The sequence below is a fragment of the Cupressus sempervirens genome, chromosome 8 (genome assembly GCF_028749045.1).
Source record: "Cupressus sempervirens isolate cs-2001-9-10 chromosome 8, ASM2874904v1, whole genome shotgun sequence".
Taxonomy (NCBI): Eukaryota; Viridiplantae; Streptophyta; class Pinopsida; order Cupressales; family Cupressaceae; genus Cupressus; species Cupressus sempervirens.
In genome coordinates, this window is record NC_143125.1 from 119339386 (window position 1) to 119365844 (window position 26459).

Genomic DNA, 26459 nt, shown 5'->3' on the forward strand with positions numbered 1-26459 from the left:
CCAAGGGTGTTCGAAGAGGAGATTCAGCCCAAAAGCAATGGCGGCCATCAGTCAGTTTAGTAGTTATTTCATCCAATTCTCTTCCTTTTCATACTTACGTCTTGCAGCTTTCGATGAATTTCCCCTGAAGCTGCCCAGATATCCAGATGACATGGTCGTGCCCATTGAGATTGTGAGACAAGCAATTCAAGTGAATGTGTTGAGCGCCAGTTTGAGGAAAAAGGGATACGAATTTCCCATAAAAGTTGCGGCCTACAGTTGTGAGTCCCAATCAAATGCCAAAAACATGCTCAAGGCATTTGAGAACAAGTTCAAATTAGAAGAATATGAAGTGGTGAGGCCTATGTTTGATCCAAATGGGTATGCCAAAGATGTGCTTCAAATTGGAAGCGTGATCAAGCATGTTACTACTGTGGAAGATTATTGGGCGGATTGTAAAGATGAGTTGGAAAGCCGAGATCAGGCTTTTGCTAGATTGACAATAGATCAAATAAAGACATATGGCATTAACTTAGATGTGGAAGGGCTAGAAGATGATGGGAAAACTATGTTTAGTAATACATATTTGACCAAATTGAGAAATACTCCAATCAGTTTCGAGTCATATGTTGATATGGAAGAAGACCTTGATGTTATGATGTCCCGGATCGTCAAAAGAACCGGAAAATGGGTCAAGTGGACAGCAAAAAAGGGTCGGAGTAAGAGCAAGACTACTCAAGCTTCTTCAGCCGCTGCTACTCCCACTTCTTCTCAAAGTGCCACACCCAATGTTACAACTACGGCCACTCTTCATATGTAGGATACTTGATGTTGCAGAGTCAATTGAAGACTATTTTATGTCAATTATTTCCTGTTCCAGTAAGTTGATAGTTGTTAATTAGTTGATTCTTTCTCTTAAACTAAATTATGGTAGGAAGGAAAGGATTGTTTCATTCCTTTGTTTCGAGGTTGTGAATAAACCCAGTAAGATGTGCTGTGAAATATTCGAAGGACTCATTAGACCTTTTTTTTATTATTCCATTTACATCACTATTAATAGTTGTTGTAGATTAGTTGAATGTTGAGTGTATGAATTCATAAGATGTGTGAGTTCTATCATTTGGTTAATAGACTAGAAAGTTTACCTTGCCTAGATTAAGTTCTGCTTAGGCTTAATTCGATTTGCCTCTTCTGCTCTCGGGTTAAGAGCATACCTTGTGTTAGTTTTAAGATCAAAAAATAATTCATTGCATATTATTCCATAAGGGAGTTGTACCTACCAATTCAGAGAAAAGCCAATAATCAGAGAACGGCTTTTCAACTATTGTAACCAGATATTGTTCACGATTTGGGCACTAAAAGTCATATTCTTAAGAAACAAGGAAGGACAAATCTGTTTACTAACACCCACCAATACTCAAAAGTCATTGAGCTCATGATGAAGAATAAGTTGACATAGTCAAGGTCAATTTATGCAATACAATTATATGGAATAGGTAATCACAAGAGCACTATGGGTTGGATTCCTTAGGCCATCCACATTAAAACTTGGTACTTCAAAATGTTCTAACTCAATCCACAAAATAATACATTTTGATGAATCAATAGTTTGAAGAAGCTGCCAAGAAAACACAAATTATCCAATTTCAAAACAATTAAATTGAACTTTATCATATGTTTTTATAGAATATAATTGTGATTCAAATTTGGTTGAAAAACACATTTAACCCCAATAGGTTTGAGTAAATTAGCCATCATGTGTGTCCTATAAACAAGGGAGAAAACACATTTAATCCCGATAGGTTTGAGTGAAATAGCCAACATGATTGTGTCCCACAAACAAGGGAGAAAACATACTTGAAGGTTGGTCAATAATGACACAATCCATTAAATGTGAAATGATCTTACGATTTCTAAGATAGCCAAGAATATCATGACAAAAAAACAAAATATAAAAGTGTCGAAAAAGAAAACCCTTTTTTTTGTACGAAGAACTTTGCAAATGGCCCAAAGCAAGTTGAGGCAATTGCTTTGAGGCAAAACTAATTGTTTGGGGATACACCCATTCACCTGCAAAACTAGTATATCTTAAATAGTAATGCCTTCAATTTCAACCCAAGACCACAAAGAACTATCCACAACCTTAAGCATCCTCCGGTGACCAAGCAGTCTTTGTAGTGACCCCCTTGAATTTATAAATTCTTTTCCAGTATGTTTTTACTACTAAAACAAGCTTTGCAAGGTAGCTAAAAATACTCATTTTGGAAAGTACTATGTGCCCTTGAATGATAGTAAATTGTTATACAACTTTTTCATTAATTTTTAATTTTTTCCACAGTAAATTACTCAAGTTATGCTTATGCTTCATGTGACTTGGCTTTTGTGTACTTACCTAAGGTTGTAAAATTGTGAATAGAAATAGCTCAATGGATATTTGACTAGGATAATTCTTGCTTTTCACGACATTCTTCTTGACTAATTTTTTTTTTGGATTGGCTACTATATACATTATTGTGATGCCTTGGTTTGAGAATAAACCAATAAATTCATGCTGATTATAGATATAAAACATTACTAAGTAGTGCAAATTTAACTTGCAAACTTTCGCAAGTACAGAAAAACAAAGGGTCCAGTCCAGGCGACAATGCCCGCATAATATTGTAACATCATTAAAGATAAAATTGTACCGGGCATCAATAATGTCTCACAACACTGTTTCACACTAAAAAAATAGAACTATTAATTGAACAGAAGGCAATACACATCCCAAAAAAAATTCAATGAGTTGGATGAATGGCTCATAATAACATTTACTCATTTGTCGATATGGGCTGTTCCAGATTGGTGAGACCCGCAAGGGACCTTTTTGGCAATGACACTCCTCTCGTAGCACTCAGCTTCATCACAAGGCTTGTAGTAGCCACACAGATCAGTCACTGTTGGACTTTTTCCTGTGAAGACGGATACCTAATCTTTTCCGTGATGTTTCCTACTTTCTTCTTCTTTTGTTGTGCTTGTTCTTTTCTGGACACCATTTGGTGCTCCGTTTGTCTACTTTTTCCTTGTTGTAAGCTTCCAGTCTCATAGACCCACGTTGTGGTCTTTTGTTGGACATTAATAAATTTATCTTATCTTTATCTTATCTTATCTAATTACAATAGTTGCTTAAGCAGACCGGAACCTAAAGCATCAAATTAGGGCAAAATCATCTTCAAAAAATTGCCAGTTATTCCACATTCATCACCTAATAAAATGTCTTAATTATAAAAATAAACCAAATCCATGGCTGCGATTACAATAATCCAATTCTTGGAGAGGTACAAATTCCAGAACCACCACCTGGAAGGATAAACATATTCCAAGGTGCAAACTCGAGTTATAGTAATTCAAAAACATCAAAGGAATTGCAATGAAAAGTCAGCATCTAACAATTTAATATTTAAACCATTAAAAATTAGATTCGAAAAAAACCAATGTTAGACATTGTCCACTTAGTATACAACATATTGGAGGGTAAACATTGTTGCCTTTTTATAAAGTATTAAAATATATGATACTATAAGTCCACCTCGAAATTGAGTTGATCCATATAAGGCAGTGGGGAAAATGTAGACAAGCTCCTTGAATATCATCCTATGGAGATTCCTTGGAACTTTCTGAGTTACCCTCGGGAAAATTTCTTGATTGGTTTCTTTAACTGCAACAATGGACATAATAAGTGTCAAAATTCTCAGTCAACAATGTCATATGCAGAAGGTAGATAGCAAAAATATGATCATAATAAAGCATGCATTGAACTGTAGATCCTGCAAAACAATTACATCTCAATTTCAGTGATAAACTATTTAATAAGCACTGTGGTTTTACATCTCTATCATCACACTTGTATAAATGCACATTGGTTGGGTAAATTATTAGTTGGATCCCAGTATGCTACATGAAACTTTGCAACTTTTGCATATCACTTCCCACTTCTCACCCACTCCTACAAATTCCGTCCCTAATTCCCATCTATGTCATTCCACTTTGCGTATCTCCCATGGATTTTTGGTCCTTCCTTTGCAAAAGTTCCCATCTTTACTAATTAATACTGTAGATTTCCCATACTCCTATGCAATTTACAAACATATAGAAAAAGTCATCCTCAATGTTCCGCTGCTTAAATGTATTGATTGCAAGCAACCACTGTGATCTCAGGCAAAGAACTAAATCTTAAGTCCTTATTTTGTGAATTTGTCGAACTCCAAAAAAAATTCATTAACTTTCTATTTTCTGTTGTCGAAATATAAAAAATAATTAAAAATTTAATTTGCTTTTAAGTGACAAAATTTTGTTCAAACCCTGGAAAACCCAAAAGGCTTAGACAAAGTAAGCAGTTTATGATGGGGATGGGGATGTCGATGTTGATGAGAACCTCATTCGTTTAAGATGTTGAAGAACCTACTGCAAAATAGCCATCTTTGTCGTCTTAATGACAGTAGGAACATTGAATAAGAGTAAAATAATTTGCATACTACTAAGTTTAGTTTAAGCGGCGTTATAACTACAAATTATTTTATTTGATCTTTACTAAGTTGCATGATGATGATGATTATGGTCTCATTTTTTAAGTTCTACATCCCTTTTAGTTCTAAGGATTCACTAGTTTAGTTTAAATGTCTTTGAACCTGTAACATTGTGTTACCACACACCCACATTGCATCATTTTTAGAGGGCAAGGAAAAATGTGAGTGCAGCCTTTTCACCTATTTGCCACTGATAAAATACATCCATCAGTGCGGAGGGGGGAGAACAAGTGACAAGAGAAGCAAAGACGCAAAAACTGATAATACTCCATTGAGGAAGAAAAGAAATCAGAAATTAATTGTAGTTGTTCATTTTAGAATTTATTAATATCTGATCACTGAATACTCAGTGGGCATATTACACACAATGAATCCAGAGAAATTTCTAATGCATAATGATAACTAGCAATTGCACCTTGGTGTAAGAGCTTTGGAAGGAGAAATAGAGATAATTGTGGACTATATTTTTAGATTTAAAAGTTTTTCATCCATGCTTAATGTCTTGATCTGATTTTTGGATGCCCTGTCTACACTGGTTAGGCACACTTCTAAGGAAAAATAGGTTCGTCTCTTACTAATACAAAAAATAGAAACCCTTTGTGGGAGTGACTGTTTCAAAGATTCCACCATATTACACTGTTAGACATGTAAACCAAAGAGATGGTGCACAAATATTTTAATGCCTTGTTAGATCAACCATCCAATTATATTACTGCAATCAATTGAAAATCATGGTAACTTAAAAATGCAAGAATAATGTCAAAAAAAAATCAACAAACTGGCCTGTTTCAAACCGTAAGAATTTATAAGTTTGAGACAATCCATTTTAAACTTCGATCTTTGAAACTCCAAACATATTAAATGTCATATAATCATTTGTGTCTAAATTTCCGGTTCTTTTATTTTTTCCAAATGGGTGTCTGTTTTGAGAGGAAATAAAATCTGAAACCGGTATTTAGAACGAATGCTTAATGATCTAGGCAAGAGCCTATAGCACAATGGTAACTTGTGGGCTTCTAATGTGAGAGACATCTTGGGTTTGAGTCTACTCGAGCTTTACACATAATAATTAATTTCAACAAATGATAATAATTAATCTAAGCCAGCTCATTACCTATAAAAAAAAGGCTTAATGATCTAAAATTTATGTTTTGGATAATACTCATAAGAGTCGAGAACCATCATAGATATATATTCTTCATGTAGCATGTTTATTGCTAACTAGTAGTTAATTGAATTTGTAAAATTATTGCCTCGAACTTAAAAACAACCTGTTCATGCATGATTCAATGTCTACAAAATTGCAACAGGCACAGCTGAAGCGTAACACTTATACAAGTGATCAAGCATTTGCTATTCAATCCATTTTGTAAGAATTTCAAGAGAACAATAAAATAATGCTGTGAAATGTGAGTCTGCCATTCAAACATTTCAAATTGTGCAGGTTTCTTCAATGATTAGGCCCATCCCCAATGGAGTAGAAAAAGAGCGATTGTGAAAGTAGAATCTATTAGGTAGAATGCTATGATCAAGTAAATAAATCATAAATAATCATATAACAAATACTCAATGTGTTCTATGTGTGAATCATTTAATATATTTTATGGTTTATCTTTCAAGAAGTCTAATTTGATTACCTTTATCTTAAATTTGAGAAATACGTATAGAGGAAAGTTTTCTTCTACTTGCTTCCAGATGCAGACAAGTTCAAGAATAATGTAGATTTACACATTAGTTCTATAATTTCATAGTTGCAGTTAATATCAAAGATTGAGAGATTTCTAAGAGTGCAAAATTAAACTATTTCTTCTACTTGCTTCCAGATGCAGACAAGTTCAAGAATAATGTAGATTTACACATTAGTTCTATAATTTCATAGTTGCAGATAATATCAAAGATTGAGAGATTTCTAAGAGTGCAAAATTAAACTAGAGCATCTTAAAAATTTAAAGTCCACAACGTAGTTTTGAAAAAGAATGCACCCAGCAAATAAGATAGTGTAAAAATATCAGAAGTACGCTGTTTGTAGTATTGTTCATTGGAGCACAGAAACATGCAACACAAAGCATGTATATGTCTAAGTTAATTTTTAATCTCTTGCAGATATTAAGTAAAATGACGTGCATTGATATTACAAATTCATTCAATTTAAATATATGTTTTTTTAAGGGAAACATAGAATTTTAGACAAACTTAGTTGCAAGTAAGATGAAACGCTGAAAGATTTTTAATATATACCCCAACTGTAAACACCTAAAAAATATAATATTTACTCCTCAGAAAAAGAGGTATGACCTACACTTGCAGAAGAAAACATTGATTTTGAGTAAGGTAGCATCTAGGAATATGAGGCTGGATCAAAGATACGATATTAATAATAGTGACAGTTATTAAATACATTGAAAATGGGACGACATTATCTGAAAGGGGTCAAATAATGAAACATTGAAAGCTGTATATTCCTTCCAAAGAGAGTCTAGAGTGAAAGTACATGTACGTCAATTATTTAAAACTCTAACAAATTCAACAGCAAAGCAGTCAAACTAAATTTTGGTTAGCCTCAAGACTATCAACTACAAACCATGAAAAAAGAGTAGACAGAAACCAGAAAATATTTACATAAAACATACAGGCTACCAGCCTTGACATGAGAAGATCTGCATTATCTGTTTACTGAATCAATGGCTCCCCTGTGAGGTGCCCTTGGAAAATATATGTCAAGAAATACATATTATATTACTGCTTTACTCCTGGATTATTTTGATCGCCTCTTACAGTCTTACAGATGATATGACACCTCTGCAATCATACAAGTGTTCAATAAATAGATCCTACATATCTTACCAATTTGAGACGGATATATATATAGTTACAATCAGAGCTAATCAAGGCTATGAAATATGTGCTTGACTGTTGGATTGGAACTGTTTTTCATTCATTGGTTTTTGGTTTTCAGCCATACGTAATTGGGTAGCCATTGCCACGTGTAGATCAGAGAACAAATATAGGGGTCTTGAAGTCTTTAATCATTAATCTAAAACATTTATACTGATCACAATTGTTGGGGGTGTGAAGCCCAGCGGGAACCTGTTGTTTTCCCATCTTTATATACACATTCATGTTCTCATTTGTAAGCTCTTTTATGAGCTCAATGGTTATTGTATTTATGAGACAGTTGAAGCTCTCAAAACTGCTGGATGTATAATTCAAAACAGAGATTATAATAAAGGATTTCCCTGCACTAAACCTGGATGTAGGCAATTTCCAAACAACTATAAATTCTGTGATCTTTCTTTGCTCTGTTTTATATTTGCACACTTCTTTCTTTTGCCTTTTGTAATAATATTTACAATAATGTCCATCAGTCCAGGCATCCATCACTAAATTGTTTCCTCTCTCAAGACTCTCTTTAACGTGGCTTCCATAGATTCATGGGCGATTGTATTCGAATGTGTGGAACCCCTGACTCCAAAACTTCAATTATTGAAGATAAATAATTCTTTCACAACATTTTCTCTTGTTGGGTATCTTCTGTGATTCTACACACCTCTATTTTTTCACCTTTCTTTCCGTTAGTTCCGTCCATGATAAATGAGGTGTTTTCTTTTGTGAATTATGGCAAATGGTCAAGATGAGGCAAAGGTATCAGTTGCTCACACTGTAGAGGTAGAGGAACTTCTGCATATTTTTGCAATGATGCAGGAAATGCCATAAACATGGGTCAGTTTTACTTTTGGGACTAACTTAAAAGTTTTTTAAATGAATCAAATTTGTGCTCTAGAGATTGGAGTCATTGGACATTCAAATCCACTTTCAGGTTGTTGGTATCTAAAGCTCATGACACATTTCTTTAACAAGATATTTATCATATTTAGGTTTTGGGTTATAGGTGAGAAGTTGAACCGACTCTATACTATCAAATACTTATGTTACAGAGTATTTGAAAATTGTTAGTTTGAAGGCTACAAGCAAAACCACTTAAAGGTAAATATCCATTGGTCAATAAACTAATTTTGTGCAACATAAAATATTGGAGGTTTCATAGCATTGATATCCATGGTCGGTGGATGGCCTTCAACAGGCATGTGATGAGTGGATCAGACCTATTCATGAAATGTTTGATAAAATATTTCCAGCTTCACTGTGTACGCTCAGAAAACATGATAAGAGAACACTCATAAAAAAAAAAGATACAAACAACAATCGCACGTGTGCAGGCAATTAATATTTTATAAAGCACGAGTGTGAAGACATGCCAGTGAATATGATGACAAGACAATCTGCTGCTGACCAAACCGTCTGGGGGCAAGCTGCTCAGAGATAGGTTTGAATTCAGCGAGCAAGAATCCGGTAACTAAGAAAAAAATGGCATAATCTAATGGTGCAAGATGCTGTTATGGTCATCCATGCTTCTGCTATGTTATGAACCATTAGATTGCAAAATCAGCTCTTTCATTTCAAATAAGGAAATGCCTTCGGCATAACTATCATAGAATATAAAAGCATCATATTTTAGTTTGCCATATTTTTCTGATTTTAAACCTGTGTCAATGAAGTCCATAGACACTCCCAGTATTCTGTATATAGTATATACAGAATGCCACCATGCGTAAGGCATCCAGTTTTGTCATCTAACATATTCTCGATTATGTACTTATTATATCCATTCCAGGCGTGTCATTCAACCAAAACAAAAAGTGGAGACCAAATCAGAAAAGAATGTATATCCCAATTTAAAAGTTGGGTTATTAATTACCCTATTTTTCAAAAATCAAGTCTGCTATTTGCTTATAAGTATTCATTTTTTCCAATTTTGCATCATATTTTAGTTTGCTATCTTTTTCTGATTTTAAACCAGTGTCAATGAAGTCCACAAACACTTCCAATTTTCTGCATATACAGAATGCCACGATACATAAGGCATCCAGTTTTGATCAAACATATTGTCAATTATGTACTTTTATTATATCCATTCCAGGTGTGTCATTCAACCAATACAGAAAGTGGAGACCAAATCTTTTATTTCAATATAGATAACCCTTTCTGACTTCTTTCAATATGGTATTTCTGAAACATTTGATTAAGCCCTGCCTTAAATTTAATGCTTACCTTTTATTAAAATGACATAGGAAAAGCAGTATCCTGCAACTTTGGCCCATTGTCAGGCATGCCCATACCAGCAGCAAGCTCTGCATCCAGTTGTGTATGAGGAGCAGGCCCTTCCATTTGTTTTACCCTACATTGCAGAAGAACCCAATGAATGAGAAATGCCTAGTATGTCAAACAAGGAAGCTCCCATCTGAACAGAAACATCCTTCTAAAACTCAAGAATACAAAACTCTTGCACTTTTCCAAAAATGTTAAAAAGAAAGAACGAATCATTTCTAACAAAAATTACAATCACAATAACAGTCCTCTCATACTCTCCATCAGTATGACAGAAAAATCTTAAAAAGTAAGAGCCAGCTGAAGCATCAAAATCAAAATTTTCAGATGCAAACAAAAATTACACTCACAATAACAGTTCTTTCATACTCTCCATCAGCGTGACAGAAAAAAATAAAAAGTTAAGAGCTAGCTCAAGCATCAAAGTCAAAATTGATGTAATGCTATATAAAAAGTCAACATTTGCTTTTTCTGTTTTGTATGTTCCCTGCTTTTGTTCAGTCATCTTTTGTACAACATTTATCAAAAACAAGTAGTTCACACTTGACAATGACCAGAACACATATTTATTCATGATTGCTTATAAGGATAAACATAATCAAACAATGATTTTGTACCACTTTAAGATCCCTATCAATATTTTGAATTTTCATATGGGAACACCATTCTACAATACTTTCATAGAAAAACCATTCAACCCTCTGCCCATCTGTCATTGTTGGCAGATAATTTGTTTCTATAGAAAATTTGGCCCTTTTGGTCTCTTTTACAGAAGTTTTGTGGTCCATTTGAAGGTGTTCCATCCTATTTTTTTGACATCTGCTGGTTCATTGTCTTGGGTAATTAGTCTTAGTGGTTTTACCACAAGCTCATTAAGAATCTACTTGTTTCATACTCTTTAGCATCTTGCCTTTCCAGATGATCCTATTGCTGGGAAAAGTCAACTTATCTTTTGAATCGCAAAGCAAAAGAGTCTGCTTAATCTTTAAAATAGCTTCTTAAGTCTGCGTTGACTTGGACATTCAGAGGATGCCTAGCATAACACTACTTTTGCAAAAAGAATTGTTTGTTCATTTAGCACACTAGTTGTCTGTATCACCAGAACACAGTGTTTTCCATATCTAAGTCTGTTCATCTCAAAGCTGTGCATTCATATTTTGGAAAGGATTTTCAGAATGGGCATTCATGTTTCACTGCTTTGAATGCTCCCTAGCATCTATAACATCCACACGTCATCTTTATCAAGCACCATTCTAACTGCAGTTTACACGCCCCTTTTTCTGTGCCTGTGTCCTCTTCATCCAACTTTAATCAGCACTCATTCAATTGAAGGTTTTTAACTTTTGATCAGTTTGCAAGGCAAGTAGATCATTGTTCCTCAGGGAGGCCAGCTAATCTCTCACCCACACATCAGCATATGTAGCCTATTTTGAGGCACTTTTTGCAGTCATTCTGCTTTTATACCCTCTTCTCAAATAATTTGCAGCCTCCTGTGACTGCTTGCACAAGTTCAGGTCCCTTTCCACCATCCATGCAATGAAGATAAGCTTGAAGAATATGTTCTACACATATATCCCTGTGCCTCAGTGCTTGATGAAGAAGCAATGCCTTGCACCATCTCAACACCACCAAAACCCTTCAATTCAGCAACCCCCGTCTGGTTTGAATGGCATGAAAAGCCAATCACCATGGCCTTCCAAGGCTATAAACTGCAGTCTTCAATTCACAACTGGGCTTTACAATAAACTTTCTCTACAATTTCTACAAAAGACCTACTATTTCTGTGCAACATCTCCAAAGAGGCCCATTTGCTTGGTCAATCAGAGCCAAGCCAACCTCTTTATAGTATCTCACTGGCGTGCAACTTGTTCAACAAATATATTTGTTGTTGGTATTAGCAGACAGCTATTTTATCAGCTCCTTCAAACATAGGACTTCTTTTGGTTTTTTTAAGTGCAGTCAAGGCAAGCCTGTTTTCTTAATCAAAGAAGTCAGTAGTCCTTTATTGCTGGTCTTTCCAGCTGATTTCCTTTCACATTTACACTCCAGCTCACCATATCCCTCTACGTTGATTCCATGTGCTAAGGCAGCAGCACTCCTACATGGTCTCAATTTTTGCACCATTGGTATTCAACAGTATTTATTGCTAATTTCTACTGGGAAGATGCATTTTTTGGCAATTTGTCAACTCGTTCACATAGCTTGTAAAGTGGGGTATTGTTTTCTTTCTTCCGTAACTCACAACCAGAGAGGTGATTTTTTTTAGTGTGAATATTCAGTGGGAAGAATTTTTCATGCCTATTCCAACAAGTGATATAGGAAGGCCAGTTTTGCATTCATTTTTTAGCATATTTTTAACTTTGAGTTAAGCTGTACTCAAATAGGCCTAATTTGTAAGAACCTATATATGTAATAAATTTTGATCGATAGCTCAAAATTGAGTACCACTTTATGCAGAAGTTAATATTTTCCAGTACATTGAACCTGTTTTCATTGGCAAAAACACACTAAGTTATAAAGTACTAAATTTGGGTAGTGAGGTGTGGTGGAAAAGTGGGAGGGGGTACTTCCTAATCATGAGGCCAATTTTACATTTTTTCCTTTTTGAGTTTCTTGGTTCATGTGACATGTCAATCACATTCAGTCTCTTCCAATGGTGTTTGTAGTCCTAGTAGATGGAAATAAAATGTGGATGTTGCGGGAAGAAAAGGCATACAGCAAAAGTTAGCATTCTGTCATAAAAGTGATAAGATGGAGCAAATTCCTCTCAATCATTGTATTCCATTACCTAAGACTCTAGTTCCAACAACTACAAAGCCATCAAATGGTCTCACTACGAAATCTTGTGAGACACCATTGTTGGGCAATGAACAATGTAGTTGCATGGATTGCATTCAGAAATCATCTTACACGTTACTTGATGCTACAGTGGAAACCAGAGTTGACTCATTCATGGGTTCCATCCATTCTTTGTATCGGGTCATTGCTATTGTACTTCCAAATCCATCTCATTCGGATGCATATCTACTCGACATTTCATGTCTTCTCATAGAATTCCACCTTGCTGATTTGGATACACTAGTGTGAACATCCATCTTTTCCTAAGTTAGCTTTGATGAAGTTGCGTCACCATTGCTTTGAATCTTGTTTGTGCCTTACCTATAGCTTCTATCGTGATAAATTGTACAAATATTGATGATCATTTTTTATCTCATTGCATTGGCTTGAAGATTGCTAAGCACTCAGCATACCATCATTTCAATCTCTGGATCATGCATCAAATCTGGAGGCATTTGTTGTACTTCCTACATCTTCCTCTTAGGAATGGGAGTTCATTTTGCATTCTTTAGTAGTAGTATTCTTCCCAAAGAAAGAAATGTTGTTCAACATTCGTGGATCATCTTCAACAACAATGGTCAAGCACACATAAAGACTACAGGTATCATCTTGAGGGGAGATTGCATGATTTCCTTTCTCTTATTAAATTTTGGGAGGAAGTAATTCCTCACATGGATTTCATTACTTTATATTTTATAGGATGTTGCATGACCCCCTCTTCTTTCTCTCCTATGGGGGAGAAACATTATTGAACTTGTCCTAGAAGTAGTCCTTGGGGAGTCATCATGAGTCCTTTCTTCTATCACTTGTACATTTCATTGCATTTGTATCATCTCTTTTTGGATAAGGGTTTCATTCCCACTAGGTTTTATCTTTTTTCTCCACTTTATGAGATAAGTGTATATGAGTAACTAACATAGCCTAGTAGTTGAGATTCGTCAACTTGCATATATTACTCTCTAAGTTGCACTTAGGAGGGGAATTAATCTACAACATCATTATACACCTCGTTAAGATATCGCCCTTTAGGATTGACCTAGTCACAACTAAGTGTTATTTACCTAGGTTTTTTCTTGATTTTGTCTCACCTCATGTGGTTGAGACATGTGTCCTTATCACTTGAGACACCTAGTGCATTCACAACTAAGTGTTATTCACCTAGGTTTTTTCTTGATTTTGTCTCACCTCATCTGGTTGAGACATGTTTCCTTATCACTTGAGACACCTAGTGCATTCATATTTAGTACTTGTTTACACACTTGTCAAGTGAGCTCACAGACGGTTGCAACATTTGAGGGTAGTAAAAGTTTAACTCCTAACTTCTCACCTCCTCGTCATTGCCTATATATGCAACATAGATCATTGCATTATACATTCTTCATTTATAAATAATAGATATACTATTGCACTCATCTTTGTTCACATGTAGGATGTTTTCAATTGGTGCTCTCTAATCTTGACTGGTTTCCAACAAACTCTAATGTTATGCAGTATGATTGTATAATGAACATGATGGATGTTATAATATATGAATAATATACATTCTTATCATTTTTCAAATTCCCACTTTTTCATTTGTCACCCCCACCATCCCAATAAGGTTTCATCTTCCCTGCTGTCTCGGGAATGTCTCTTGTTGCACCCGCCCCATACTAAATGAAGCCCCTTGCTCACTGCAGTCACCAGAAGCATTTGTTTCCCTACCCACCAACAGAAACCGCGGAACATGATTTTTACTGCTGCCATACTTAATTAATGAACTATATACATTAGTCTCGTGCCACCACCAAAAAGGGCATCTTGGAATGTAATCCACATTTCTGATAAACTGTGGATCATAGAGATTTACAAGTCTTATATATCTAAAACCCTTTTTAACATGAAAGGAACTGAAACACAAGATATCCTTCAAATTTAGATTTTCATAATTATCTTTTGCTTCATTCGCATCCACAAAAAGGAATTTAGGATTTCAAGTTCATACCTAAAACCTTTTTCTATCGAAGGAACTCATAAATACTGTATTTCCTATACTTTTTCCTTCACATAGTTCTTTGATTATTTGCGATAAGGAAAAAAGAAAAGGAAAGCATTGCCAAATTGCATACCGTTTCTTGTGTCGCTTGGTCTTGAAATGTTCGTCTCTGACAGAAACGTTAGCGAAGTAGCGGCTGCCCAAGGCGAAAAAAATTGAGAAATTGTTACAATTTTTCCTCTGGGCAAAACCCCCACATCAGCAAATAAGTTATTAAAGCTATAAAGCAATAGATAATTTTTTAATATCATACGCGCAATGCATGCAATAGAATTGACCCATTCCGGGGAGATCTTCATCGATGGGGAGGGGCTTACTTTCGCCCTGCAACTGCTCATAAATAGCATCATCACGTAATTGCGCGGTTAAGATAACAAATAATAGTAAACCATTCCTATAACTTATGAAATAGCGGTGGAAACTCAAAAAAGGATATCTTTAACAAGGAATTTAGCGCGGCGTGCAGATTTGTTATCTAATCGCCTCTTCTTCACTCTTCTATGTGGGCACTTCCCCCCCATTTTGCTCTTCCTTTCTTCCCGAGAAATCGATAACAGGATCTCTATACCAGACAAATAAGCAGCGTAAGTGTTTTAGTCGGGATTTGCAGAAGCTTTTTAGGGTTTTAGATGAGAGACCCTTTTGTCTTTGATTTATTCTACAAAGGAAAAATAAACCTCGTTTCCTTGAGGAAAATTAGGCTAATTAAAGTGCATGTGGAACAATGGGTTCAATGAGCCTCTTAGAGATTTGTTGTTCTAGTTTCACAAAGTATGTCTATTTCTGAACTCAAATTTAGAATTATTTTTCTATCATAATCTTGTAGTTTTATGGTTTTGCCTTTAATCAATAAAACAACAATGACACATAGCATCTAGTTCCTCTCAATGTTAGATCTTGGTTGAAAGTTATGGATATTAGAACTTAATGGAAGGTTATGGTCAACGTATTAAGAATGTATGTAATATAGCTATGTTAGTAGAATGCCAAATGATTTCTTTCTACTTATGTATGCTTACTTAAGCCTCACATAATTCAAATGTTCATCTTCTCATTTATTTCTATAAAGCAAAATTAAATTGTAACTAGAATGTTCAATCCTATATTTTCAAAAAGAGGATCTTTATTCTAACATTTAAATATTTTTATCACCATTTAATGAGTTTTATTAAACTAATCTTTAATTTTTATAATTATAAAATATAAAATATAAACAAATTAATATAGATCTCTCTTCTTTTATTTATTAAAATAAATTATATTACAAAACAAGAGCTAGCTTTAGTGCACCTTCGTGAAAAATAGGAAATTTTTATTCTATGTTTAAAATGCAAAAAGGTGTACTTGTCAAATGCAACTAACATGCCAAATAATAATAGGAATTGAAATGATTTTTTTAATTGTATTTATTTATATTATATTAAAAATACTATTAATAAAAAATTTAATGATTCTCAATAGAATTATTAGTTAATTGTGCAATTAGAATTAAGGTTTTAACTTTGAAGTATAATACAGATAATTAAAAATAAGACAAAAGTTATGAATACTATATTGAATGGTGAAATATTGATAAACTTGTGTCGAAACATGTTTTGTTTACCTCATGAGATGCCTCCAAATAATGAAATTGTTGAATGGATGTTGAAGGGATCAACATATCTGCATCATTGTACTTCTTTGAAATATAAAATCCTTAGAACTTATATATTTAATGTAACTCAATTGAAATTTAATAGTGAATATGATCTACCATCTTCCACAGTGACCAAAAGACAATAATAACAAAAGATACATGACATATATATATATATATATATATATATATATATATATATATATATATATATATATATAGCCACACACACACACACACCTAGCTACACTTCTTATAAAATATTTTGACCTTGGATCTTGTATATAATATGACTATACTAGAATTGAATAGTGGGGATGATCTATCATCATCCAACAATGAACAATGAACACTAATAAGCAAATATACATGACATTTATTTTAACTTTAGGCAGAAATAATTTGAAGTCTCATGAAGTTTCTGACGACTATTTAATTTGACAATTAGTAGATGGCAACCTATATGCCTTGTAGGACAACAAATGAAAAGCTAATTGTTGTAACTATGAAATCATTAAAAAAAGATAGGTGACTCTAGACTGTAGAATTTTGTAGGGTGGTCATGCAATTTATAATTTTTAATAACATCAATTTAATGTGTATCTAAAATCAAATTTAACTATTATCACCCTCCATATGGATTATTGTTGACTAAAATACAAATTATAGCATTGTACAAGTCCCTAAAATCTTCCAATATTATCACTAAGAGTAATGTATGAATAATTGAGAATAATCAAATTTGTTAAGTTCTCAATTCAAGCAGTGTAAGGATTGAATTCTTTTTTATACTATTACTTTATGGTTGTAAAGTTGCGACATGTATATTATTTTATTTATATATGAAGTTATGTAATAGGGCTGGTAATGTATTTATGTTTTGTATAATATAATTTAAAATTAAAATTTCACTATTTACAGTTCCTCTTGAACTGCCATTTTTTATTGTATCACCATTGATCAATAAAAAAATCAACGTTCAAGTTTCCATATTATCACTCTGCAAAAACTAATGTTTGCAAAATTGAAGAGTGTATCACAATTGTAATATCAACTTCTAAATTTTCAATATTGTCACCCTGTAATAGTTGATGCCTATAAATTGAAGAAAATAGTACCACTCTCTAAGAGTGGCTTTCTATACTATCACTCTTCAGAGTGTGATCTTTGCCAAATCTTCTAGACCCAAAGGTGAAACATAAATATCAATCGCTCAACGGGTTGCAAATGCCATTGGCATTGATATTTGGTATTTACAAATCCTATTCAAATACACATTTCCACCCTTCCAAGGAAGCAAGGGCAAGAAATGGAAACTTTACATAACTAAAAGTATAGTCATTTCACTTTTGTGAGACAACTTTTTGTTTATGGTACAGTAAGAAAAAGCATGTTACTTGGCATTTTTTTGAATCATGAGCATTGTAAATGAATGCATATTCACTGTAAATCTTGAATCCATAATCACTCTTAATTTTATGCAACTTGGACTCCAAGCCTTAATAAGTGAACTATGGACTCTTAAACCAAAGTAATGCAACACATCTAGTCAGATTTGGAAACCTGCCTTCATCAATCATCAAATATACCATCCAAAATATAGCTCACACAAACCAGCTATTGCATTTTGAAATTTCACAAAATAAAAAAAGCTCTCATTTTGGCAGAGGCAACAAGGATGTTAATTGTAATGCCCCACTAGGGAACCCAAAAGAAATTTACCTAAAGTTTCATTGAGTTTTTAAAATGATTTTTTTTTTAAAGATAATAATAAAAAGAGATAAAATATAGCAGAAGCATTAACTCACATACATAACAACCATCATAAAACAGATTACATCTCTTAAGGGTCTCATGACGTTGAATCACATTTAAGTTTAATTAAATACTAAATCTGATTTATAACAAGTCTACCATCAATGAATAACTATGAGTACAAATACACTTAAACAATATACAATTATATAAGATGCAACTTTGCAATAATCAGAATGCTTAATCATCCACTATACAAGTCATAGGGTATGAAAAGCTCAAAGAATATACATCGTGAATATAATACATCATCTCATAAGATCTTTGATAATAAAATACATATGATAGAGTATAATCATCCAACAAAAATACAAGATCAGAAAGAAAAGAACAACTGCATAGGTACATCTAGTAGCGACATCACCGGTTGGATCTCAATGGTATAAGAAAAATGCACTGCCACCCAACCTCATGGAACCTAAATGGCCTACTCCCACCATGCCGAGGAGATAAACTCAAGTCCCATATGGATATCAATCCATAAGTCGTAACCAACATCTAGGTCAAGGAAACCCTTGAAAGCAAACTATCTCAAAGGGTACCAAGGCACAAGTATCATCTAATCCCAGAGGCAACAATGGCATGTAGGAATCTACTATGTAAGTGGGAAAGTGTCATCACATGAGCCAACTCTAAGGTTACCCTAGCAGTCTCTCTAGACTTTGGCCCCCTAGTGTCTCTATACGGCACCGATATCCTTTTGTACATACAAGGCATACTAACGAAGCAAGGTCACAACCAAGCATCTTCTTTACTCCCATCCTATCCTATACTAGCACTCGAGCCATGGTTGAGGAGAAACAATGACTCTTATTAATTCATTTTACTCTCATTTAATGTAACGTTATCACTTATTAAAACAACTTAAAATAGGTTACCCAGGCATCCACCTAAGGCTCCAGCCTCCAATGCAAGTCATTTCCATCGTACACATAGAATATCTATGCTAGGCTCATAAAAGAACAACTAATAAAAATCACAATTTACACCTCAACCCTTTACAAGCGATTGGAAAACACCTATAGATAAAACATAGTAATCACCTTAGTCCTTTACAATCAACTGGAAAGCACCTAAAGACAAATTTCAATATTACCTTAATCATATACAAGCAATTGGAAAGCACCAAAAGATAAAACACAATAATCACCTCAATCTTATACAAGCAATTGGAAAGCATCAAAAGATAAAACACAATAATCACCTTAGTCCTATACAAGCAACTGGAAAGCATCCAAAAGACTTAATCGAAACTCCAAAGGTTACAACAGGAAGTCACAATTATCACCTCAGTTCTATATAAGCAACTCGAAAGCGCAAACATCACTGATCATAACTCGTCATAGAAACATATGAATCATCATCATGGTCAAGTATGAAAGATCATATACATAACATCATCACAAAACAAAACCCTCGAGCCTCTAGTAGACATCCTGATTTGGTCAAAGAACTAAGTCAAACCTAAACCCCAACATGATAAACATCATACATCTCATGAGATTTTTAAAAAAAAAATCATAGTTCAATTCGTTTTCTTCAAACATAAGAATTCAGTGTACAAACAGAGTTTCAGTTCTCATTTCCAAGTATTATAGTTTATAGAGTTTTTTATTACAATTAGGGTTTGCTTTTTCATTTGAAGTCTTAGACTTACCAAAGCTGAGAAATTTCCCCTTAACATATAAATGATTATTTAATTAAACCACTAATAAATTTAACAATAAATAATCCAAATATACCCGATTGATAACAAAAAAACTAAAATCCATTATCCAAAAACTTGCAATTCAATAACTAACATAACAATCTTAAATTCATCTTAACACAATTAAACAATTAATATTAACTATTCGAATAATAATTATCAACTATTAATAAATATTTTAATTTATTAATAATCCCATACTATAATAATAAAATAATATTAACATAGGCAAGAGCTTACAACACAATGGTAAATTGTGAGCCTCTTATCAAAGAGCTCTTGGGTTCAAATCTACATGTGCTTAATAAAATAATAATTACTAATAATACATAATAATTAATCTTGGCTTTGACCTCTTACTGATCAAATAATAATAATAATAAAATTAACATATTTAATATCAACATACCTTTTAATTTAATTAATTAAAATTGAATTTAGTTAATAACAATTAAAAATAACTATATTAAAAATTTGATTATTTTTAAAAATAATATTTAAAAAAAAACATCATTGTGGGACTTGTGATCACAACCCTTGGGCTCACACGGTCCCAGTTGTAAAAGTAGTCATGCGTTGTTGTATGCAGTTGCAGGCTGCCATAGTAGCTGAGGTTTACTTATAGCAATCACACGCTACTTGGCAATTTGGTTGCACAATGGCTAGTGGAAGAAGGAAAGGGGGGTGGGGGTGGTGGCCCCTGCCCACCCAAAACATTATATATTATTATTATTTTTACATAAATATAAAGCCCTTCCCCCATACTAAATGTCACACTAGTAAATTTAGCCCTAAATTTCAAAGTGAAAAGGTTGAAATTGCGACCAGAGTAGGTCGAATAGACGACTAAACTTGTTGTTGATCTTTTTTAGTCAATTTTTTGACCTAGAGATTTTGCATCAAAATTTTGACTTCATAAAAATGGAGTTACTGACGCAAATTTCGTCGATTTCCTTAGTCCTTATTTTCCCATTTGTGGGCTCACTAGTCGAAATTTTGATGTAAACCCTTTGACATGCGATGGTAAAATGACCAACCTGTCGTCGAAATTGTGACCGACACCACTTAATTTTCTACGCCAGTGCCATACATTCGACACCAAAGGGAAGACATGTGCATCAAAATTGAGACCAACACTAGGTAGAAATTTAGACAATCGGTGCCAATTATTGTAAAAGCTTTGCTCTCATAGGAGCCTTCTAAACTGCACAAAATTTGATTCTAAAGCGTAATTGCTCGGTGCAGGAGACTCAGGGTATCGTGCACATTTCTACCTCCACACCATTGTTTCATTCATCATATGATTTATTTCATACAAAACAATGGGAAAGAGGAAGAAATATGCATGATATCCTGAGTCTCCATCGAGCAATTATGCTTTACAATCAAATTTTGTGCAGTTTAAAAGGCTCCTATGAGAGCAAAGCCTTTGCAATAATTGGCACAGCCCGTCTAAATTTTGGTTCTTGAGACACCATTGCTTGTGAAGACTACAGGAAAAAATAAATTAGGAAAGAATTATTTATCAGGAATGAAAGCCAATAACACTAACTAATCTCTATTTTTCAAACAAATAAACGTGACAAAAAAACTTACAGTCCCAATCACATCATCATAAGAGCACATTTATAACTATAATTATAACTATGTCTAAAACCAACATAATTTACAAATATCCACAATTCAAATATTATCCCTTGATGTTTTCTTTAATGCAAAGTTTTAAGTCAACTATGTTATCACCTTGGATGTAATACCAAACTATCATTAGGCTAAAAACTGTAGCAAGATTTACAATCTATCAATTGACACCTCTAGATGAAATATTTCTAGCAATTGAACTATACATTATAGAAATAAAAATTGCCTTAAAATTGACACCTCACCAGTTGTAGTTCATTTGCATCCATAATGGCTTCACAAAAGTTGAAAGCTTACGATTTGTCAAGAACACAAAAGGCACTCGTAGTTCAGCTACATCAATAAAAGTAAAGTAGTTCAATTGCATGGTGAGGGCAAGAGATTGTCAATATCAATTGTGGAGTTGCAGATAGGTAAGCGATAAACATAAAAAGGTAGATAAATCTATTTAGGTAGTACCAAAGTAAATCAAAGTTTCATCTTGTTGTGACACCTAAACAGAACAAGCAATCTGATTACAAGTTCTGAACTATTGGCATCAATCTTTTAGAATCAAATTGATCACCAAGGTTTTTGCACAAAAAGGTTTACTATTGTTTTTTATAAGAATCAAGGACCATGTCATGAAAGAGTTCATAGAAGTCTGATTGTTTTATGAATATTGCATTCCTACTGTGATATACAACATACTTTGTTAGGAGTTTAGACCTTTATCATACAAGCAAGACCATCTACACATTAACTCATTTATCCCGACATCAAACCAAATGCTACAACATTTCAAAGATAGTAATATAGACAAACAATTAAAGAAGGGGTTTGTCTATACTCAGCACACATTATGGAATGGTTGATGTACTAATTTAGTATATCCATGAATATGAAGTTTCAACATATATCATGGTTCAACAATTTATACTAATACAGTCAAACATTGTATATGAAATCCCAATAAGTTTAATGATTCATTGGAAGCACATATCTAGTATAACAAGCAATATAAGGATTCCTCAACAATAATTACTCTCTGATACAACATTTCATACAACAATTTCACCTTTAGCAAAACTAATTCAGTTATTAAGTACACAGGCTCAACATAACTCTAAATCAATCATATTACAAACTCTTACCAAACATAAGAATAAATGAAGTGCATTAGATTATATGCTTACACTATGTTCTACCAAGCATACTGTTAAACCAATTCCAAACAAAAGATTTGTAATGGTTCAGAGAAGTATTAAAGTGCAGATCTTACTATTCTACATAGGCCCACATACCCAAGTTTAGAAGAGTAAAGATGAAATCAGTAAATTTAGCCCTTGTGTTGGTCTCCAAGTCTAGTAACAATACATTCATGTAACCAGATCCAACTTAATTTGTACTATGACACCTATCAACACATTTAAAATTAACTATTACATTTCCTAGTTGCTTCATCAACTACCTCTAAAAACTATGTATTCATCTTATCCCTACGAGTCCATGGATTTAATTTACCATTCTTTTAAACTTCACATTATCCAACTAGATCTCTTGTTAGTTTGAGGAAGGCAACATCCTTGTTACTATATCATTGTTATGATGTTTTTTGCAGTTGACAATCTTATGGGTTCAGTATTTATCGATTCAGATTTCTTTAAAAGCTACTTACATTTACAAGGATTTGTTCAGCCTTCAAATCCTTACTTCCATGTACAAACAAGTACTCGATATGTTCAAAGAAGCAGTCAATATGTCTAAATTTTCCCGAATATAAATAAATGTAGCATGGTGCAGGGATTGGATTATTGTTTCTTATTGTATCCAAAGCTCAGTTGGCTATAGTGTATTCCTCTGATCCATATGTTGTTAGATTCCTCAGTAAATTATCATTGTTTCTTCTTTTTAAATTTTTAACTTCCCCCCCACCACCCACCCTCCTATTTGATGACTTCTTCTGTCATGTGTGTGAAGGGATAAGGAAGTCGAGCCTTTCTTATCTTTTATTTACTGATTTCATTTAATAAATATTTAATATTGGTATTTTGTTAAAACTGATAAACATGAAATAACAACTTGTAAAATGTGCATATTAGAACCAATGATTTGAGTATTTGGGGAAATTACTTCAAGGTTTCCATGCAATTGGCTACCATATTTCTTCCTTGAATCGATGAATATAATCAATTTCTTAAACAAATTCTTTAAGTTCCAGTCAGTGTTGAACCCTCGGTTCCTCATGGCTATCATGATTTTTGAGTTTCCATCCATAATCTATTTCTACACTACGTTATTGAAAGCTAATCACATCCTAACCACTAAATCTTTTCCTTCTACTACAATGTTTTTGTATTTCTAGTGAAGAAGGTTCAAACACTAGGAATTCACCTAAGTGATTCTACAACATACACCCTTTTCAGAGGTGCTTGGATTCCCATTATAAGCTCCGTCAAAAATCTTCTTTAGCCTCACCCATTAGAGGAGCATTCCCTCTGATGCCTTTCTTGGGTTCTTCCATTTCATTGAGGTCAAATCTACTTAACTCATAATTGTTTTATTAAAATTTAACACTATATTATCATATTTCATTTTTTTAAATAATGTATAGTTAGAATATTTTTTTAGGATCATAAGCACTAACAAACCTCCTTGGTATAAAATTATACTTTGATACAAAATTGTTCCTTAATTTTGTAAACTTAATCTTGACTCACTTTAAGTGGTTTGTAAAGATAAATTTTGTTTGAACATCAATTGGACCATACAATGGTAGATGGTTCCTTCTCACGTTTTATAATGAATAGCATCTCTACTTCCTCTATGAATTCTTGAATCAATTAGAGGCTAAAGCTAATGTATGTACTTGTTTTAATGCATTTTACATATTTATTGGCCTACTAGGTATACATGTATTCAGGTGTAGGTTACTGCAAGTGAGACATCAATTTCGTGTATGGGAGTCTCTTATGCAAGCATCTCACATTTTATAATAAAATAGCATGTTGAATTCCTCTATGCATTCTTGAATCAGTTAAAGGCTAAAGCTTAAGTTTGCACTTTTTTTAATGCATTTTATGTATTGATTGGCCTACCATGTATGCTTGTATTCAGGTGTATGTTACTGTGTGTGTATATAGTGCCAAAACTTGAAAGATGTTATATATTCTATTGTATTTACTATTTTACCAATCATTTACATAGGCATGATCTTAGGGGTGAAGTCTCTATAGGTTCCAAGCTAGACCTCAATTACTTTAAGGAGTCACATAATCATGGTATCTGCAATTATTTGTCCCATTGGGTCTATCTAGTACATGCCAGGAAGGGTTGTAAACACAAGGACCAAGAAGTATTCAAAAAGAACATTATCTTCCCAAAATTCTATAGATTCTGCAATAGCAAATAAGTCACTACCTTTCAGATCATTTTCAAATAATTTCGCTTTTTATCAGAAAGATGTATATTCCAACAGAGGACATGGTTCACTATTACACAGAATTTCAGCATTAGTTGGGAATGTAGTGACACTTGAGGAGCAAAATATTGATGCTTCTAGACAAAGTGGAGATTCAGATAAGCCATCAGAAGGTGATAAATCATATGTGTTTGGCTCATTATCAGAAACTAAATCACTTGTTGTTGAAGATCCTTCTAGTTCAGGACAGTTAGTACCCACTAGAAATATTAGCAGGAATGGGAATCCAAGAGTGCCAAATGAAGATTTAGTTCCTGGTGCAACTTTTATAGGGATAGTGAGAAGAATACAGTCATTTGGCACTTTTGTTGATTTTGGAGCTCTCATGGATGTACTAGTACATGTATCCAAGCTTAATGATAGCTTTGTGCACTCAAGGTCATCATGAGGCATTCCACAAGGACCCTACACTACACCACCTTCCTAGAGAATTCATGAGTAAGATAACAAGGTTTTAGGATGTTAGGAATATTATGAATCTAGACACTGAGTATGAATCTGCACATAATGTTCACACTATTCTTATCTAAGAATCTAAACATTGAGTATTTACCTAAGAATAGTATCCTAAAACACTATTGAAGATAATAAGGTTTTAGGTTGTGTCTAGACACTGAGTATGAATCTACACATAATGTGCACCTTTCTCTTTCTCCTTCACAATCAAAACACTCAATCTTAAATATCAATTCATAACACAATGTATAACTCTTTAAAGTTGTTGTTCAATTTTATAAAAGATATTTCTTCTAAATTGAACATAATTCATATTATATATATAAACTAAGAAAAAAAATAATAAGTAATCTAATTGACTTTACCAAAAAATCCTAATTCTATACAAATAAAAGAAAATTCTTAACAACTTAAAAAATAGAATAAAATATACTAGAAACAAGAATTATGTGAAATTAAGACTTAACTGTTAGAAATGGTTATTATGGCTGATGCTAATGGCATTCCTTCACCCATTTCATTCTCTATCCAAAATCTGCCCAAGAAGAACATTTATTTCAAACAATATGGAAATCAATTCATAAAATGTACTACAATTAGTCCGAAAAAATATCTCCCAATTACCTATAGACATCATCTAGAACCTCTTTTATCTCATGTTTGAAATGTCTTGCTATACCCAAGCTCTCCAAATGATTTACCATTGAGAGGCCAAGAATCAAATTGATAGGATAAGCACCAAGCACTACACCAACAAACAAACGTCTCTTACATTTTACATGATCATTATAAAAATATCATCAAACTATATAATAAAATATTTAAAGGCCAACCTGTATCATAAGCAGAAAGTGATAAATATCTTCTCTTAATTTCCAAGAACAACATATTTATCCTTGTAATATTATCATCTATGCACATCAAACCAAATGATTTGTTATCTCTGCTCTCTTTCTTAGCCTGCCATATAACGAGATGAGTGGTTATCAAAGAACAACATATATAGTTAAATGTAAAGAGTACAGTAGGTAATATAGTTAAATACATTGGAGGAATCTTCAACACTCATAGATTTGACTTTCTAATGTGTTCTTGTATTGAACTTATTTCTTCCATTGAAGTTGAAATTAGAGGCCCCTAGATTAAAGATATTATTACAA

The 26459-nt window shown here is 33.4% G+C and overlaps 1 protein-coding gene across 2 annotated transcripts; it reads right to left on the reverse strand.

The window, feature by feature from the left end:
• Positions 1-3215: 3215 nt before the first annotated feature.
• LOC149541876 (zinc finger (C2H2 type) family protein) lies at positions 3216-15314 on the reverse strand. 2 transcript variants are annotated; one of them, XM_089796951.1, is made up of 5 exons: positions 15020-15314; positions 14837-14936; positions 14657-14719; positions 9654-9780; positions 3216-3676 (listed from the first exon to the last, which is right to left on the reverse strand). In XM_089796951.1, the coding sequence occupies exons 1-4, from the start codon at positions 15102-15104 to the stop codon at positions 9660-9662; spliced, it is 369 nt and encodes a 122-aa protein (XP_089653077.1). In that variant the 5' UTR covers positions 15105-15314; the 3' UTR covers positions 3216-3676; positions 9654-9659. The 2 variants fall into 2 exon arrangements, with proteins under 2 accessions (XP_089653077.1, XP_089653078.1); XM_089796952.1 differs by lacking the exon at positions 3216-3676 and having other exon boundaries at positions 9650-9780; positions 15020-15286.
• Between the last annotated feature and the right edge of the window lie 11145 nt (positions 15315-26459).

Bases quoted from the DNA above. Each gene is read 5' to 3' on its own strand.
- LOC149541876 (XM_089796951.1), bottom strand. From the start codon at position 15,104: ATGGGGGGGAAGTGCCCACATAGAAGAGTGAAGAAGAGGCGATTAGAT. The intron at 14,937-15,019 runs ATATCCTTTTTT...CCGCGCAATTAC, and splicing joins CGCTAAATTCCTTGTTAAAG to GTGATGATGCTATTTATGAG. The intron at 9,781-14,656 runs GTATGCAATTTG...TCTGCAATGTAG, and splicing joins ACCAAGCGACACAAGAAACG to GGTAAAACAAATGGAAGGGC.